Genomic DNA, 18,309 nt, shown 5'->3' on the forward strand with positions numbered 1-18,309 from the left:
TATTATTTAAATTTCACAGGAACCCTCGGCGAAGGATAAAAATTCACTTAAGCCCACGGGACTTCTTGTGGGAATCGTTTATTTAAGAAATGAAAGCGGCTGTATCAAACATTACTGTGACTAAGAAAATCAATTCTACTCACATTTATATTTATTCTCACGATGAAAGAGACCTTGAGTATATTTTTTTTAAAGCCAGGTCTATAAAAATCCTAAGAATAGAAACCTGTCAACTTACTGTCTGGCATCAGAGAAAGAAGTGCATTTTAGTCCTCTAAGGAGAAAACCAAAATAGACCCAAGTATTCCATTAAGTGCTTGAGGAAGAGTCTCATTATTGATTGCTGAGATGAACATAATTAGTCTTGTTTACATTTCAAATGAAGCCAAACACGCTGAAGATAGGGGATCTAATGGTGGGCTTGGTGGGTATCGGCTTGACCACCACATGAGTATGAATCGTCTGCCCACGCGGCTGTTCTACTCGCTCCGGCTCGGTCTTGCACCACAGTCCTAGAGCTGGATGGGGCACCACCATGTGGCCGTGGAGAATCTGTTGCTGCTGCTGGTGGTGGAACTGGAAAGGGCAGCAGGCGCACACGCTCAAGTCGTATTGAGAATTCCGCTCCAATTTCAGCGCTTCTCTGGAGAGCGTGACCTTGGCGTCCTCATCTTGACCTCCCTTCCTGTGTTCTCGCATCTCCATCAAGGCTGCGTGACTTTTTCTCAGTCCTGAGTGGGAGTGCTCCCTCTTGCTCAGCTTGGGTTCCTCCCAGAAAGAGGCCGGAAGCTGACGTTTCCTCATGGGCACCTGCTCCACGGATCCCGCCACTTTGTCTGAACTTGTTTGCACGCAGCCACCGCCGTTGCCCTTTTCTGGCTCCTGCAGACCCGCAATCGGCTTGGCGCACTGAGCGGACCTGAGCGGGTGACATCTCGGCACTCGAGAGTATTTCTGAGAGAAGCGTTTGAGCTGTTTCTGCAGGTACTTCCTGTGGTCCACCGAGCGTCTGCACGGGGCCGACTTATCCAAGGCCGCCTTGATGTCGCTGGAAGCCAGGTTGACAAAATTCAGCAATGTTCTCACCTCGCTGTCTGCATTTGCCATTTCATCCAATGCTTTTGTAGTTTTTAATTGTTGTTGAATCACTCCATGTCAAAAATGGTAGTCCATCTTGAAGAAGCTGCTTGAAGATGATAAGAGACACATAAAAACACAATTAAAGGGTGCATTCTCAACTAAGGACAATTTGAAGCACATACAAATGTCAAACACGAGGCCCGTGGGCCAGATTTGGCCCACCACATCATTTTATGTGGCCTGCCTTGCTGAAGCATGTGCATCTACTTCATGTTTCGTGCCAAATTTTATACCAAAAATGCCCATTATTATAACTATATATTGAGAACATTATTTCTAAAGGTTTTTTTTTCAATTAAACAATACAATTAAAAAATAATAATAAACAATCGAACAATTTCATTCACTTTTGATTTCAAAAGTATCCATTTGTTCTTTGTATATAATGGGAAAAACATCAGTGACAAAAATGAGTCAACACCCCTAAATTTTAGTCTTCAGTGATTTGAAGATGTATTATTTTAGAATGTGAGGCATAGCCGGAGAACATAAAGAAAACCCACAAATCCAATCAAAGGCCTGAGCCTCAGAACTGTCAGTCATGCTCATATACACTGCTTGACTATCGTCCACAAAAAAAATACCACAGCTTCACAATTTAATTTCATTATGAAATAATAGCATAAATACTCACCTCTGCTGTGTGGATGCGGCTCTGTCCTGCAGCCTCCAGCCTGTATTTGGGGGGTACTTGACCAAGCTGAATGAATATAAACTGCTTGTAGTTACGGTGCTTCCCTTGAACCAATCAGCGACCTCAGGCCCCTCACAATGGACCACAATCAGCCTGCGAGCGCCTTGCTATCCAATTCTTCTCCATCGCACATTGTTGTCATGGAGATGTTAAGGTTAAAAAAAAAAAAAAATTCAACACTTTACCAACAACATTGTTTACCTTTTTGTTGTTTTTCGATTACATTAAAAAATAAATACATCACTTGACCTCACTGATTGCGCCTAATATGTATAGATGTAAATAAAGTTGCGTTTGCATTTCCAAATTGCGGCGGGAAGCGGAGGTGGAGGAGGAGGGGGCGATCTAAAGAGTGCATAACCATGGAAAGGGGCTTGAGCGCTCAAGAATCTTGTCTTTCTGTTTGCCCCCTCAATCGAGCGGCACAAAGGCTGAATTACTCATTCAAACCCGGCGGGACAAAGGCAAAGGGAGCCTGGATAGCACTCCTGCATTTGTAGTCAAACATTTAGAGACTTAAATCGAGTCGTCATGAAGGAGAAAGAGTGGGACAAAGCCCATAGAATTGCCATCAGCAAACATTTTCCTGTGTCATATTATTGGGGGTCTCCATGGCTCCCCCTGGCCGGTGGACAATAGCACAAGCTTGCACACTCGAGCACTGTCACCCTGCCAACGGCCACAACAAGGGCCCATGCAGGACAGGAGGAGCGGAGGACTTCTCTGCGGGGAAGGTTGCGATGGAGGAGGAGGAAAGGCCCACTTGTGAAATGCTAATTGGCCTTCATCCCCTCATTGATGTGGAGGAGCGAGGACAGAGCTTTTGTGTGGGACACCTTGCGTTTGAGTGGACTGTCTGAATTTCACACAGCCGAGTTGCAAAAGTCTTGGGACATGCCTCTTGATGTGCGGAGCTGCTATTGCGTAGTAAAAAAATATTCGAGAGTACTGTAAGTGTCCCAATACTTATGTCTTTTATCTGCTGACAGCGTGATTGATTATCACTTTTAGGCAAGTGTGAGGAGAGTCCAACCAGGTCAATACAGGCACTCCGACTGGTCTGTACCTTTTCAGCCAGTGCATGGTGCTTTGTGTGAGTGAAGCAATGGGACCCCATTGTCCTACACTGGTCTTCTTTTTCTTCTCCGTGCCTTCAGTTCTGTGTTTAGCTGAAAAGGATCAATTAACAATGGGAGCTCCCCCAAGACTTCCACCCAATGGGTCCGTCCGCACACTCCTAAGACTTTGAAGTGCAAAAGAATGAGATGAGTGGTATCTATAAATTTTGTGTGAGTTCAAGTGGCTTTAACTTTTAAACTAAATCTTAAAGACACTGGACGCACTGGATAGTGGGATAGTGGAAGTGACCTTTATGGATAGTGGATGTGACCTTTATTGTTGAAGACTGTAACTTTTGTGCAACCTTAAATCTATAATCCAGTGGCTACATAACAAAAAAGCAAAATATTTTACTTGAACTATTAACCTAGCCTTCATTCATCTTGCAGTACATAATGAACCTAAAACCAAATCGCTTCAAAAATTGGTTATAATTGCAATTGCCACACAAATTCATTAATAGTATCATACAATGTAGATTCAAATTAGATTGTCCAAATTCAAAAAGTTTGAGCTTGGACATTAAAGCAGCCTCAGCATTATCTTTTATCTTGCAGCATCCATTGACGTCAGCTACCTTTCTTAGTTGCTGGACCGTCATTGCTTAAAAATAGCACTTCATTGATCCCCTGGGAGTAAATCAAGTGTTTTGTTGCAAAAGAAGCAACTCAGATAAAAAAAGAAAAGTTGGCATAGGCATTCAATTTATGAGCTTCCTAATGGAAGTTAGGTCATAACTTTGATAAGAGAAAAAGCTTTTATAAGACTTTTATCGCTCTGTGACATTGCATTAAAATAGACGCACGCATCAGAGATAGACTGGAAAGGTTGCAATAATGGACACATTACTAGAAAATGTCAATCAAATTCCCTACAATCAACGATAAAATTTTAAGATGCGCAATTTAAGAAAATTAAAATACATTTGAGCATTTGCATTGGAGTAATTTATTGTTGCATTTTAGGCATGTCATGTGCACATTTCGCCACAAGATGGCACCCCACTTCCACCCTCACCCGTAACACCGAGACATAAACTAACTAGTGCATCAGGAATTTGTCTTTTGTTGGACTGTACAGTGATCACCAAATGATCTTCTTGGCACTGGTGTGGAAAGACTTGGCAACGACGCATAGTAAAAAGCAATTCAATAAGAACGTTTCCTTATGTGACTTGAAAAAAAAAGGGGCAGTGATGTACGGTAGATGCTGAGGCTGCTTGTTAGATTAGAAGGAGGAAGAAACCAGGGAGGATGGAGTGCTTTTCGTCTTGTCAGATAATCAATAATGGGACAGACTGGAGGAGAGAATGGACGAGCGGAACCGCTGGGTCGACGCTTTGCCCGATCCAATTCTGTCCTTCATAAATTCATTAAAAAACAAAATAAAACAAAGCTCAAATTTTGTTTTGCTCAGTTTCATGTACAGCAGGACAGCAAATGAGCAAAAAATTATATTTAGACACTGGGCTGCAAGAAACACTCCAGAGTTGGATGCTAATTTGTTATAAGGCAGATTGTTTGTGTCACGTTGGGCCTAAAAAACGAAATGTAATATTACAAAAATGCATTTATTGAAACCACAGTTAGTCGTCCTCAAAGTGCTGTCCTGTACTTTGCTTTCTCAATTATCAACTGGCTTTATTAAAAGTGACACAAGCAGAGAATAATCTAACCTCAATTTCCTTTAAGCCATTTCCATTTTTTGGCAGGTCAGATGAAAGATATTTTAAGATTAACCTGAAAAAAGAGGAAAGATGTCAATACCAAACTTTTTTTTGCTCATGAAATGTAAGTCACCTATGTGTCCCAGAAGTGTGAATTGCTGAGCTGTGTTCCAATAAGGACACACTGCGATGATCAGACGTCCTTCCATCAGCTCTTGTGTCGCTGGCAGCACTACAATGAACACCGAGGTTTGATTTGTACTGCGAATGCCGCGTACACTAAATGGCTGTGGCATCATTTCATAACTGTCTTGGGAACCCCACTGGCCGGCATTGTTACGCAACAAGCTGATGACTGAAAAAGTCCTGGGAAACGTTGCCCTGATAATTAGAAAATACATGAATAAGTCTTTATTTTCAAGACAATTGATGTGAAAAAATCGTACTGGAATTAGATATGCATCGAATTATTTTGTGTTTATTTCTAGTGAGCAGCTGATGTCATAGGCTGTTGTGATATTTATGAATGAAAATATGATGACATTCACCACACCGCTCATGAATCTGTCTGCCTGCACCTCGATCAAATTCTCTAAAATCAAGTTACACCACCTACGCCACAAATTAGACCTGCTTCCAGCAGATCTAAAGTTTGGTCTACTTTCAGCCGCCAAATTTTCATGTGTACCAAAGGTAGGTAAGAGGAACGGAAGACCATGCATGGCAGCGCACTTTGCAAAAATCCCCAAACAAGTGAAATGAGGCTTGCACTGGCATGAAAATGAAGATGCGCTAGTTTTTAATGCACAACCACACGTGCACTGTCTATGAAAATAGCGGCCGTTATCTGCGTTGACTTCAGAAGTCTAAAATAAGTCGCGTGTGCTTGTTTGTGTGCGTGTGTGTGTGTGCGTGCATGTGCGTGTGTGTTTTAAAAAAATAAATATCTTATGAATATCTCATACATGTCTTGCAGCTGAATGCCAGGTTACATCAGTGCTGTTTATCCCAGCATGCTTTGGGACATTGGAGTGTTCTAAGCAGGCTCACGCAGCACAAGGCATCGAGTCAGTAGGCCTTTCTCCCTCTCTTTCTCCCTCTCTCCATTTATCTCTCTCTCGCTTTTGCTCTCTCCACTTGACTTTAATTGACTTTCGTCATCCTTATGAACTCCGCACATTGTGCACAGGCTATATTGTTGATTGGTTGGAGACTTTTGGCAAAGGGTACATGCACCCACACACACACGCGCACGCACAGACACACACGCACGCGCACTAGGATGACTGATGCTCCCAAGTGGCCAAACCTTGTATTTTGGCCAACTGAGGAAGAGGAGGAGGAGGAGGAGGAGGAGGAGGAGGAGGAGGAGGCAGCATCAGTCGAACCCTCGGTTCTGCCCTCCGGACTCACCCTGCACGCACTACAGATAAGTTCAGAGGAATCCTGCAGCACCGTCTCTCTCTCTCTCTCTCTCTCTCTCTCTCTCTCTCTCTCTCTCTCTCTCTCTCTCTCTCTCTCTCTCCTCGCCTTCAACTTCCACGGCTTGAGTGGCCCACTTGCACTCCTGCTGGCAGCCGAGGAAGGGATCATGTAAGGCATCGCACAGAACCCCCAAAAGCGAAACAACAACAACACAAACCAGAATTTAGAGCGCGCTTGAGAGAGCAACTTTAGAGATGTGGATCTATTTGGGTGCTTCGCCGCTCGTCATGCCACCGGCTCGCCCCGTCCTACGCTATCGACACTGGTACTATTGCGTCGCCGCCGATTTGGACTAGGATCCCACCCGCTGGAGGAGGAGGAAGGTGGTGTCCCGAACACTTGACGCCCGTGCTGTGTGGATGCCGCATCCGTCCGGATCGCCGAGAAGAGCGCCAATTGGAATGTCGCTCCAAGATCTCATGCCATTCACTATAAGTTGTTGGCCTCTCCTCTTCGCTCACTGCCTTCTTTCGCTGCTGTTACTCTCATGTCAGGTAACATGCAACACTTTGTTATTCATCTTTTTTTTTTTTTTTTTACACACTACACAGAGGATACTTATTTAGCCATTCGGTCTCATCACAATGCTCACAAATACGTGCTTACTTTGCATGGTATTTATTCTAATGTCATAGTTATTTACTTGCATGATGATTGACTTCAAGTGTTTCACTATTTAATCGTACGCAAGGTGTTTGTGTTTCTATTTTTTGTCACATGACCCACTCAACACTAAGAGAGGGTTCTCAGTGTGATAGTACTTCACCACTTAGGATGCCACAACAATGAATGTTGCTCAATTTATTGTGTTTGCAACGACTGACTACCTATCGTAAAGGAAATTATGTAACCAGATTATTAAGAACACCTCTTAGTAGGATGTAGAGCAATATTTGCTCTGTTTAATTTTTTGAAATGATAACAGTACAAATTGCCTCTCAGCTAAAATCAGGTTGTCAAAATATTAAGAACATATCATTCATTCCAGAACGGTGCACACTGCAATAACAACACCACAAAAAATAGGCACATTGTTGAATTTGTATAAAAAAATGAACATTATTATATTTGCAAAGGCTGCAGCTCTTGCATTGCCTCTAGAATCGCTAAATCGGGTTGCCAGAATTTTAAGAACACCTCTTAGTACTTCTTCTCCACACAAATAAACATACTAAATTGATAACGTCCCAAAAACTTTATAAAGGCTTTGCCACGTCGCTAAATGAAGCAGCCCAAAAAAATTAGGAGCACATTCACAGGCTCAAATACATCGTGCAGGTATACCTAATGTTGTGGCCGGAGAAGGTAGTTTCTGCATGTCAGGTTGGTGATGACGCAGCTCATGGCACACAAATATCACCAGTGGGAACATGGAGTGTTTTTCCCCGACACTATTCGTCAATCTCAGTTGTGTGCAGTAGGCATATGCAAGTGCTGAGTAGTGTAACCTGTGCCCCCACGCTGCTGCCTACAGATACACGGTGAGCTGTTGCTCACACGCATGCACGCACTGTTAGCAGGGTTCACGTGTAATGCGATCTGCTTGAGTTTGCAAGTCCACCCACTCGCACTCCTCGGGGCGGCCTGCTGCCCACTCTGTTGGTGGGTGGGTGGCTTCTTACAGCTGGAGATGTGCTACTATTCCGCCAGTCACAACAGCAGCGGGAGAGAATGCTGAGTACGAGCACGTGTGTGTGTGTGTGTTGCGACGACAGCGCTTCAGCATTTTCTTTTGTTCCCCCATGTCTTCCTGGTTCTAAGGGAGAACTCCAGAGGTCATGCTCACAGACCGTGGCAGAGAAAGTTAGCCAACAGTGCCAGCTGGCGTGCCACTGTCGAAGATACCCTCCACTTCCCCCGCCACCGCCTCCCCCGCCTCCCCCGCGACTACTGGGCGCCACAGGTAAGAACTCCAACATCTGTGCTTCTCTTTCCACCGGGGACAGGCACAAACTGACTTTGTTATTCTAGTGAAATCTGAACACAGATGTCTGTACTTTCGACTTCTTACACTGGCTAAATAGGCTTTTTTTTCAAACTTCACAGATGATGACACAATATAAAAAAAAAAAAATCAACCTTGGTTGAGTTCCCGATTGAGTGAAGTCATGGTGACCTACAACAGGGACAATAGCAGGGAACATTATCAAAACCATTTCAGCAAAGCTAAAGGAACAAGTTGCTTTGATAACATAAAAGCTAGCTAGCACTTGATTAAAAAAAAAAAAAAAAAAGGAAAACCCTTAAGTGTATGAGTACTTTTGCCATCTCTGGCTCTCTGCCATGGTTCCATGCGACCCGCCTCCTTTCGTGCAGAAATGCACCATCCGTCCTCTGGAGTTTTTGCACGTGTACGGCCGTGCATGTGATGGAGCCAGCAGGATGTTGACAGCAGAGCTAATTTATGCTGGGCTTGACTTTGGGGAGTACCCAGCTGCCTGTGAGATTCAAATCTTGCTGGGCCGCCAAGCTCGCTGGCTCATTGCGAGGGTTGCCCCAGAGGACCCCCCTCCAGCCTGATTAAAACACAGATGACTTAATTAAATTAGCGATAATTCGATCAAGAGAAGAGGCTAATGAAGCAACACATTTTTTGTTTTGAAGTTGAGCTGGAGGCGATAAGTGTGTTGCCTGTTGCAGCAGTTTTTGTGTCTGAAATCCACTGATAGTCCATAACATTTCTGAAAGTGGATATGATTTGTACATAGTCTCAAGCCCTGCTAATGAACAGCGCGCTGAAATATGGGCGACAGGCGTTGCTGATGATGCAGCCATTGTGAGCTGTTAGTGCGACTCTTTAGAATCACTCACCCTGAGCCCTTTACATGAGGGCGGATGAGTACTTCATCATCAGCAGACAGCACTGGAAAGGTTTTCATCAATCTGCTCCAATGATTTTTTTTTTTGTGTGTGTTTTCCCTCCTGACACACCAGTGGACTCCCCTTGAATGAGGAGTCATAGAATTTGTGATTGTAGTCAAGGTCACCGCTCAAAACGCCGCCAGGAGCAGCTGACTGAATGTTCAGTTTTTGGAACTGACTATGGCAGTCAACAAGACTAAAAACCTTTTTCGTTTTCGTCATAGCTTCTTTCGGACGGCCATTATGACTGTCAACCCAAATAAATGTATGAGCACCTCATATTATATACAGTAAAAGCTACAAAACAAACTGACAACTCATTTTCAAATGAGACAAGTAAAAACTGGTCAAATATTAAAAAAAAAAAAGATTAAAAGTAAAGACAATTTGCAATTCTAGTAATGACACACGAATTTGATGCACAATTTGTCTTCGCGGGCCACGTAAAATGATGTGGCGGGCCGTATGTGGCCCCCGGGCCTTGAGTTTGACACCTGTGCTTTAAAGCCTTTACACACTCTGTTCCATGTTGTGAAAAAATGCAAGTGGGCCCATTTAGTGTGTTTTAACTCCTTTACAAGACTGTTTAAAAAAGGGTGGAAACCTCATGAATAATTCATGTGATGGAGTCTAACTTTAATCCTAATTATCATTCTATTCTTTCATCTCAGGCCTGAAGTTTTGCACTAATGTGAAGGCGATGAATATGCATGGGGGAAAATACAGTCTCCCAAAAAAATTCTTCAAAGGAACGAGTTTAGCGGAGCCTTTCCTTAAACGGGAACCAATGGGGGGTGACAAAATGCTGTATTGTAACACTGACTGAAGGGAGTGTTTCAATTTGGAGCGACTAGATAGATGCATTACATGCTCAAAATTGCTGATGCGTACAAGTGAGTGTTCCCGCACAACTAATGTGTAGTGTAAGAGTGCTTGTGTAAGGGAACCTAAATGATTTATAGTATTGTGTCTGTGGATATCATTGAGTCTTAAACACTCAAACCAGGATCTTCAGAGTTGAGTCAAGTGTCTTCTGGGCTTTTTCTTCTCTCCAGTGCCAGAACCCTTGGTGCCCTTGGTGAGACCCTGGTGGTCAGACATGGACTTTGTCGTGCTGGGAACAGTGGGCTGTGCCTCGGCGCTCTTCCTTCTCTCCGCCATCATCATTTGCTACAAGGCCATCAAAAGGTCGGTGGTCACTTTTCTTTAAACCGCTGTCATGCAAACGTTGGATAATAACAACCAAGGCAAACATGAGCTATTTGTGTCATGTCATGTGAGGATTGAAGCAATATTGACCCTATCAGAACTCTATGGGGACACACTGGGTTCAAAGGTTAAATCACAGAATCGGTTGTGAATGTCCCAGAGGAAGAGTAATGATTTGCAAACAGACTGCCTGACTTTGCAATACACGCTTTTGCTTTTTATTTGCATAAGTGAATCTCACAGTGGCGGCTGGACGCACACACGCACTCTGGATTACACGTTAATGTCGGCCGACATTTAATAAACACACATACGCACAGCAATTACCATTGCATGCATGTGAGCAACCATCCATAAACATCTTGACATATTTACACACCCGTGTGAGTGTAACTCCAGATGTGTATGCTAAATCACAGACTGGTTTTATTTGTCCGTGATATATCTGCTTTGTTGTACGTTATATTTATTGAGCCTCCCTCAGCAGAACTCCATTTCTCCTTTCGCTAAACAACAAATAGGCAAAGTCAGGCAGCGGAAGTAATGGGTAGTTGGCTCACGAATTCATTATGGCAATTCTCCAGTCACCCCCACAACCCTAGTAGCCAAGAGGCTCCCATTTTATTTTATTTTTTTTAATGCAGCAATGGCAGAAAAGTGTTGTTGCAATTCAGGCTCCATCCCCAAACCCAAGTCATTATTTATGAATTAATTTGCGCAGTCATTCACTTGCAAGCCACATCTTTTATACATGCAAGCGGGTTGTGTCCTGAAGCCCTGTGGGCTCCAGACTGCATGCAGACTTCAGTGCCATGCCACTTAAAACCAGGTCCAGTCAGAGCTCATTACGCATTCATTTGTCAGCGACAAGCAATCTAAGGATAAATGGGCTTCCTTGAGCATTTGTCACAGCTGCCCTAATCATTTAAAAGTCAAGGGAGAATAAATGATGCTGATGAAAAAGGAACGATAATCGGTTCTACGGCAAGGACGAACACGTAATTGCAAATATTAAGCTATATTTAAAAAATTTAAAAGACCCCTCCCACACACAATTAGAAAAGTTAGCACCTATAGTGTGTGACATACTCGAGATGACCGACACATCAAAAACACACAACAATCCATCAATAACTAAAAGTGTCCTCTCCCAAAATAAGTGTCCTTATAGTCCGGTGCGCCTTATATAAGGACAAAGTTTTAAAATGGGCCATTCATTGAAGGTGCGCCTTATAGTCCGGTGCGCCTTATAGTCCGGAAAATATGGTAGTAGTAGTAGTTGTCGTAGTAGTAGGAAGAGAAAAAGCTAACTGTTCGCTTCTCTGTTACCCACCTTGTGGTTACCGCAGAATCTATGCTGGGCCCAATTTGATGATGAGCACAAGGATTTGCAATCTCAGATAATGATGAACATTAATTAACATTTACAATTGTAGGCCACGACCATTTTTAGGCAAAATCACGCTTAACACACGCCACACAACAGGTTAATTGTCTGACAAAGATTACAGACAGCAGCATCAATTAATTCCACTTTGAGACTTTGAGGCTCCAATTACTTTTTTTTTATGCATCCTCAAAACAATGCTAGTCAATACCAATAAGAGAAGAACAAGCCATATCCAGTTTATATATAGTTCTTCCATGCCCTCGGTGCTTCAGGCTGTCCCAAATAAAATCATCTTGACGAGGGCCAGCGCCAGAGCACCTCAGATAGCCGAGGAGGTGCAGAGTCGGTTCTGCAGGCCACAGCCCTTCTGGCCTTTTCTTATTTTTTATCATCTTTGTCTGCCACTCATCTGTCACAAGCAAAGGGCCTGGCGGGAGGGGGGTGGGGGGGGGAGACGACGAAAAAACACTTCCGCACTATTCTATTCAATTGAGAGTGCACAGCAGCAGCAGTAGCAACAGCAGGGAGGCTGGTGTGTGCAAGCATAAAGAGGAAGATCAGACACATGCTGCCTCTCAGTGTTGCCGTGGCATCCCAAGCAAAAGACATGAAGCTGCTCTCCCTCCCGGCTGTCTGCCAACCCAGAAAGCCAAAATAAACAAAGCTCAGCCCGACGTGCTAATGGAGCGAGATGCTTTTCCTAATCACTTAGCGCTCCGGGAGGCTTGTCTAAAAGCGGATATTACTCCGCAGCTGCTCCCGACCGATTCAAGGGCAATGCAGTACATCCAAGAAACTTGTTAAATGTTAAGCTAGATGTCATATTTCATCATTTAGCCTCTCATTTTGAAAACTAATAATTCATGACAGATACCTACAGAGGACTCTGTAGAGTTGGGAACCATCCTTACTATGATTTCCAGATGGTAATTGTAAACAGCACGTATCACATGTCCTGATTTCACTACGACCCATAGCCCAAACTTCAAACGGGACTGTGTGCTGTGATTGCACAGCTTTCCTATCAAATATTCATCTAACATGTGAAGTGTTGTGTTGCCACCTGGCACGTGTCAACAGCTCGGCATCCATTATTGAAAACCTTGGTGCGGGTCCAACGGAGCCTCATCTGTAGTGTCCACTGACCTCAAGCAACATGGTCAATGTTGTTATATTGTCGGAATGCGCCGTGCAACAGTTGCAGCTCAATAAATTCAAGAATGATAAAAAAGTACATTTGTTGTCAGTACTAAAAATCAGTACTTGAGGAATGCCAGCCAGCGGCCTACTGCTGGTTCCAATTTTAGAAAAAAAAAAACTGGGTCGGTGTCATCTGGTGTAAAAATGTTGACAAGCAGATGACTCGCTCTGGAGACCCCCGATGTGATAAGGCAAACGTTGCAATGACTTCAATTTATTCTATTTTCTTGTGCATTATTTTTGTTCAGTCAGATGGTCAATTTTGGGGTTTATTAGCTGCAAGATATAACTATCTAAATTAAATTAAATTAAATTAAATTAAATTAAATTAAATTAAATTAAATTAAATTAAATTAAATTAAATTAAATTAAATCGATATTACAATGTAAGTGTTTCACTATGTGTGTCGTAAATCATTATATTATATGAGTGTCACTTTTTAAATTGAATCACTGAAATGACATTCAAATTAATTGATGGATTAAAATCTAAAGTTGTGAGATATAATATGGCCACTAATGACTTTGTTTTCAAACTATGAGAATCCCCCAAGTGCCTGTTTGGTCCCTTTGAGAAAACCATCAGTATACCGCTCCCATGGCTGCAGTCCCATGCTCCACTCATCACCCACACAAACAGAATGTGCTTTCCCATCTGGGCTGGACTATTATATGTCTTCGGCTTTCCAGGGTCCTGCGGGGACACGGCGAGAAGCATCTGTTCCCAAGGAAGCATACGTCATTACTCATTCTTTCTTTACAACCGAGCCATTAGCCAAAAGCTCCACTAAAAACCTCAAACTTGAATAGTAAATGCGCATATGAGGGCTGAAAATCTTCTACATTTGTTCATATTTATTTTATGCAGGTGTTCATTTATGAACAAATCTTTAAATCCTCTTTGCGGGCTCTTAAAAAAAAGTAACACACCTTGAGTTGCCGGTAATGCACATTACAGAGTAAAGCCGTGTCAGCCATTTTCATAAAATCTGAGTTCACACAAATACAATATTTCTAAAATATTGCCATATGAACATATTTTTTGTTGCAGATCTCAAAAATCCACAAACTGCACAACCGATACATAAATAATACATCATGGCATATAATACATCATAATCGTCATAGCGATAGAGTTTTTGCAAGCAACGAAAGTACTCTCTTGGACGACACAGCCGAGCGGGAATCCTGAGAAGTCGTTTCGTGCATGAGTGGCGGAGGTGGTGACAGCCCAGACAGCGCCAAGTGACATAATGGTTTAACAGGTGTGACAAATTCACATTCCAAAACGGGGGCAAAGTGAAAACGAGGTCTGACGAATCATCTCGACAGCGGGAGAGCCTTCAAACAGAGTGAGGGGGTGTCGAAAAAAAACTCTTGGAAAACCAACACGCTAAATGCGGAATTAAACTAACCATAGAGGACAACATGGCAGGCGAAAACCAAAATGGGGTTTTCTTCCCTAAATTATGTTGTCTAAAAAAAATTAAGAGACCGCTACTACACTGATTTGAGAAGGAGGGGTCAAAGTTGGATCGACCTTTAGAAAGACAAGATGTGGCTCAAGGCTGGAGAGGACACTGTACGCCGCCAAGCGGGACAATGACTGTACTAACTGTATTCACATGTGTCTCTTGAGTTACATAAGCCAGCAAGGCACAGTACACTGGACAAATATAATAAGCACAGAAGCACATAAAAGGAGCTTCATTGAATGATGCTAGCCGAGCCTTCAATTGGTCCCGTCTTTTAGTTTTGCACCAGGAGGTACTTTCACGTATGGATGGATGTTATTCCCAGTTTGTTTGGACAGCCGCACGCGTAGTCATTACTTAGGGGAGAGATTGCATCGAGCAGTCACAGGAGGTAATTGCCTGCGTCGCAATGCATCTTTCCCTTGCCGCAAACGTGACCTTTGAACACAGGCCCTTATTAGAAGGCATCGACGAGACTGGGGAAATTAAATAAGCGACTTGAATAAGTCAAAAGGGCCTTTTTTTTTATGGCGTGGCCTTTAGCCTACATGGAATGTTGACCGCCATTGATGCCTTGATTTGCTAATAAAATGAAATAAATTACATTGAAGCCCTTCAGATTCACCGATCGGCTTTTGTGAATTTACCGATTTGGTGATTGTTGATGTGTCACGTGCCGTGCCAGAGACCAACTTCCCTCAGCCACACCCCTTCGTTACCGTAATGTCTGTCACCTTCTTCCTCTTGTTACCTTGTGTATTTAAGCCCTGCCCGTGTGGTTCTACCTGCGGGTGGCTATTGTTGTCACCCGTCTGTGTCTGCACCTTGTGTTCCTGTCCTGTTTCCCCCCAGGTCTTGTATGGAGGCTCACGGTCAGATTCTGTTCTGTGTCTGAGCGGACTTCTGTTTGCTGGCCTTGAGTCTCTATCCGGTCTGTGTCTTCGTTGCCTACCTATCTTCCTTCCAACTCACTTTTCCCTTCAATGTTCCAGCTGCCTTTGGTCGCCCTGGCTCCACTCTTTCCTGACATGATGAGAACCTTTTCTCACTCGTTCTGTGAAAAATTGACCTAATTGTAGTTTTTATGCTCAGACAATACAACATATGCTATATTTTTATTTCTATTGTGCTTTTGCAACAGCTTTTACCCTAACTGCTTTACAAAAACATCACAAAATGAATACTTTTTATATTAGACTTTGATGCAATGTAGCTCTGGGCCAAGCAAGTATGTTGAAGGACCTTCATGTAGTCCATAGGTGTCAAATTCTGGTCCTCGAGGGCCACCATCCTGCATATTTTATGTTTCACTCCTCCAATGTACCTCATTCAAATGATTAGGATCAGCTTTAGCTGATTTTGGATTTTTTTTCCACCCAAAAATGTCTGATTAGTTGATCTTCCTCAAAAGTGCTGTTTTCTTAACCATACTAGAAGTTCAAAATGGTGTCAGAGGATAATTATGAGGACAAATGAAATAGAAAATGGATGAACAAATGGATTTTTATTCTTTTTTTAATTGCAGAACTTTTGGGGCCTTTGGAGATTAAATTGTCTTGTATCATGTCCTTGTTTTTTGTCAGGAAACCGCTGCGTAAGGAAGAGAACGGGACAAGTCGCGGGGAATACGCCATGAGCATCCGCACCAAGAAGGCCATGGGTACAAACAACACTGTGGTATAGACTTGACTCCACCTCGGAGCAGGAAGTGACAGGTCATCTTTCAGCCCCCTTGTCCTCATTGACCCCCCACCCCCTTCTCACCCAGAATCCAAGTTGCAGGAAACCCCTCCTCTTCTGCTTGGACCCCGGACACCAGTGAGCTGAAGGAAATGCCATGAAGGCAAGCGAGGATGAAAGTCCCCCCACCCCACCCGATGTGTGTCGTTGAAAAGCATCCCAGCAGGCTGAGCACTTGCTCTTAGTAAGAGCAAGTGTTGCTGACAGGCTGCCATTCTGTCGGCCAGTCTGCCTCACATCCAGACCTCACGCGTGCGATCCAAGCGCAGACAATAGAGCGGCCCCGCGGTGCCATCACACACAATAAATAACGTGCATGCACTTTTGATGGAGAATGCAACTTTTTTTCTTTTTTTTTTTTTTTTAAATAATATATCCTACTTTGTTGGTTTTGCATTTTTTTGGAGGCAGATGCCATGCAGGGGCATGAGCTGACTGTCACTCCTGGCTCGGAGATGTGCATTCATGACTATGCAATTTAAAGAAATCCATATTTTGAAAAGAGCGAAAAAGAGGAGACACCATCGACACGTTCTCAAGACTCGGTGTAATATACTTATTCATCTATTTATTTTCTCTATTTATTTTTCTACCAAAAGGGATATTGTACAGTCTCAGCAGTTTCTTTTTTTTTTTTATTTATACACAATTTAATTTGGCCACTGAATGCCGTTGCCAGTGTCGTGGAGACACCGATGCAGAAAACGGCGTTGCTTGTTCGTCTCTGTGTTTGACGACTTTGTGTTTCTATCAACGTCACGGTGTGCTTCGGTGAATGCAAGTTCTTTCTCTATACTGCATCGCACGCTAGTCCGCTTTTGATTTTGGAAAGGTCAACTCAGTACACGTTCTTCTTTACAAGGACAGTGGAGCCTCTAAGGTCCAATGCAATCCATTCCGGAACACAAGTGGACCTCTGAACTGTTTTTAATGCATCTCTCAGAGGAAATGATTAAAAATTCAAATGTTCCAGTCAAATTGTTGCCATAACAATCTGCACAGGCAATGTTTCCAGTAGCATATTGTGCCAAAACTTAAATTTCCCCTCTGGAGATCAATAGATGATCTCATCTTATGTTGATCTTCTTTAGAAAGCAAATTAGTTTAATTTCGACACTTCCCTCAGCTTGTAAACATTCTCGAGTCCTGTGATCGTTCTGTATTACCACCCTTGTCCACATGCTGCAATAAGTTCCATTTTGCACTCTATGGTTATCATCACATTTGTTTTGACCATGCAAATGAATAACAGAAAAAACAAAAAATGCAAACTCAAATTTCCAAATTGATTTAAGAACATTTGATTTTAGAGGTTCCACTGTAGCAGAAGTGTTGTGTGTGTGGATTTGATAGTCTTCATCTATGTATGTCACCGATAGTCTTCATCTTTCTATGTATGTCACCGAGGACTCATCCTCCATCACCATAGAAACCGAGGGGCTGACCTTGTGACCGATGAGCGACAGGACGCTCGGCCAATAGTCAGAGATCAGGTTGCGCCCGTGTGTGTTTGCGTGCGTGTTCTGTCACAAGCATCCTCGACATCTCTTCTGGAAGAACACAACTGAGCTGGACTGGGGCATGACTCAATGCTGCTTTGCACTTTTTAGTTTTTCATCTTAATTTAATGTATGCGTGTGTGCAAAATGCTATCAAGTTTAGTTATCGGCTAAATCTGTTAAAAACAAAAAGCTTGCATTTAGACATGCGCAGGTAGGAGTCAACAAGCAGTCCTCAACCTAAACTGTGTGAGAGACGTGACGGATGCATGAATGTAAATATCGCTATTTAAATATTTGCCTTCTGGACTGTTAATTCATGCACAGGAACATGTTTATACTACATACGTCAAAGGAAAACAACGTGCTACCATTTAGACTCGTTAATGTTGTCATGTTGATGGAACAAGCCATTAATGTATATATGGCAATCGATATTCCAAACACACACAAATGGACACACACACACTTTATGCATTACAACAAACAGACAGATCGATGTGCATACGTTGATATCCTTGCTGAGTTTTGTAAATAAAAGTGTACAGAACAACAGAGTACTTTTGATTATGTTTAAAGGATGCTGTTGCACAGTGGGGCGGTTTTAAAAAGAAGCGTTATATTTAGCCTGTGCCTGGTCTGCTCCGTGTGGTGCAGGTCTGGAGCTGGGCTGCTCCCCTGTGGTGGGGCGAAGGGGTGGGGGAGGGCATGTGCTAAGTCTGTCTCACACGCTGCATCTTTAATGAACTGCCATCAGCAGACCTTTTCCAGCCTGCTATGTCACAAACGACTAAATGGGCAGGTCACATGCTGTATTAATGAGAACGTCA

General features: G+C 43.1%; 2 protein-coding genes across 7 annotated transcripts; one reads left to right on the forward strand and one right to left on the reverse strand.

Moving 5' to 3' along the window:
- Positions 1 to 62: 62 nt before the first annotated feature.
- LOC125980859 (protein FAM181A) lies at positions 63 to 1,921 on the reverse strand. 2 transcript variants are annotated; one of them, XM_049740462.2, is made up of 2 exons: positions 1,775 to 1,921; positions 63 to 1,186 (listed from the first exon to the last, which is right to left on the reverse strand). In XM_049740462.2, exon 2 carries the CDS (start codon positions 1,105 to 1,107, stop codon positions 376 to 378), a length of 732 nt encoding a protein of 243 aa, XP_049596419.1. In that variant the 5' UTR covers positions 1,108 to 1,186; positions 1,775 to 1,921; the 3' UTR covers positions 63 to 375. The 2 variants fall into 2 exon arrangements, with proteins under 2 accessions (XP_049596419.1, XP_049596418.1); XM_049740461.2 differs by having other exon boundaries at positions 63 to 1,183; positions 1,775 to 1,919.
- A 4,123-nt stretch (positions 1,922 to 6,044) lies between these two features.
- Positions 6,045 to 18,032, forward strand: prima1 (proline rich membrane anchor 1). Of its 5 annotated transcripts, none has more exons than XM_049740551.2 (5): positions 6,045 to 6,598; positions 7,866 to 8,007; positions 10,022 to 10,154; positions 15,824 to 15,900; positions 15,968 to 18,032. In XM_049740551.2, the coding sequence occupies exons 1-5, from the start codon at positions 6,464 to 6,466 to the stop codon at positions 16,060 to 16,062; spliced, it is 582 nt and encodes a 193-aa protein (XP_049596508.1). In that variant the 5' UTR covers positions 6,045 to 6,463; the 3' UTR covers positions 16,063 to 18,032. The 5 variants fall into 5 exon arrangements, 2 of the variants coding, with proteins under 2 accessions (XP_049596508.1, XP_049596509.1); XM_049740552.2 differs by having other exon boundaries at positions 6,167 to 6,598; positions 16,009 to 16,315; XR_011088092.1 differs by lacking the exons at positions 6,045 to 6,598; positions 7,866 to 8,007; positions 10,022 to 10,154 and adding an exon at positions 15,008 to 15,112 and having other exon boundaries at positions 16,009 to 16,071.
- Positions 18,033 to 18,309: the final 277 nt, after the last annotated feature.

The sequence above is a fragment of the Syngnathus scovelli genome, chromosome 14 (assembly GCF_024217435.2).
Source record: "Syngnathus scovelli strain Florida chromosome 14, RoL_Ssco_1.2, whole genome shotgun sequence".
NCBI classification, from domain to species: domain Eukaryota; kingdom Metazoa; phylum Chordata; class Actinopteri; order Syngnathiformes; family Syngnathidae; genus Syngnathus; species Syngnathus scovelli.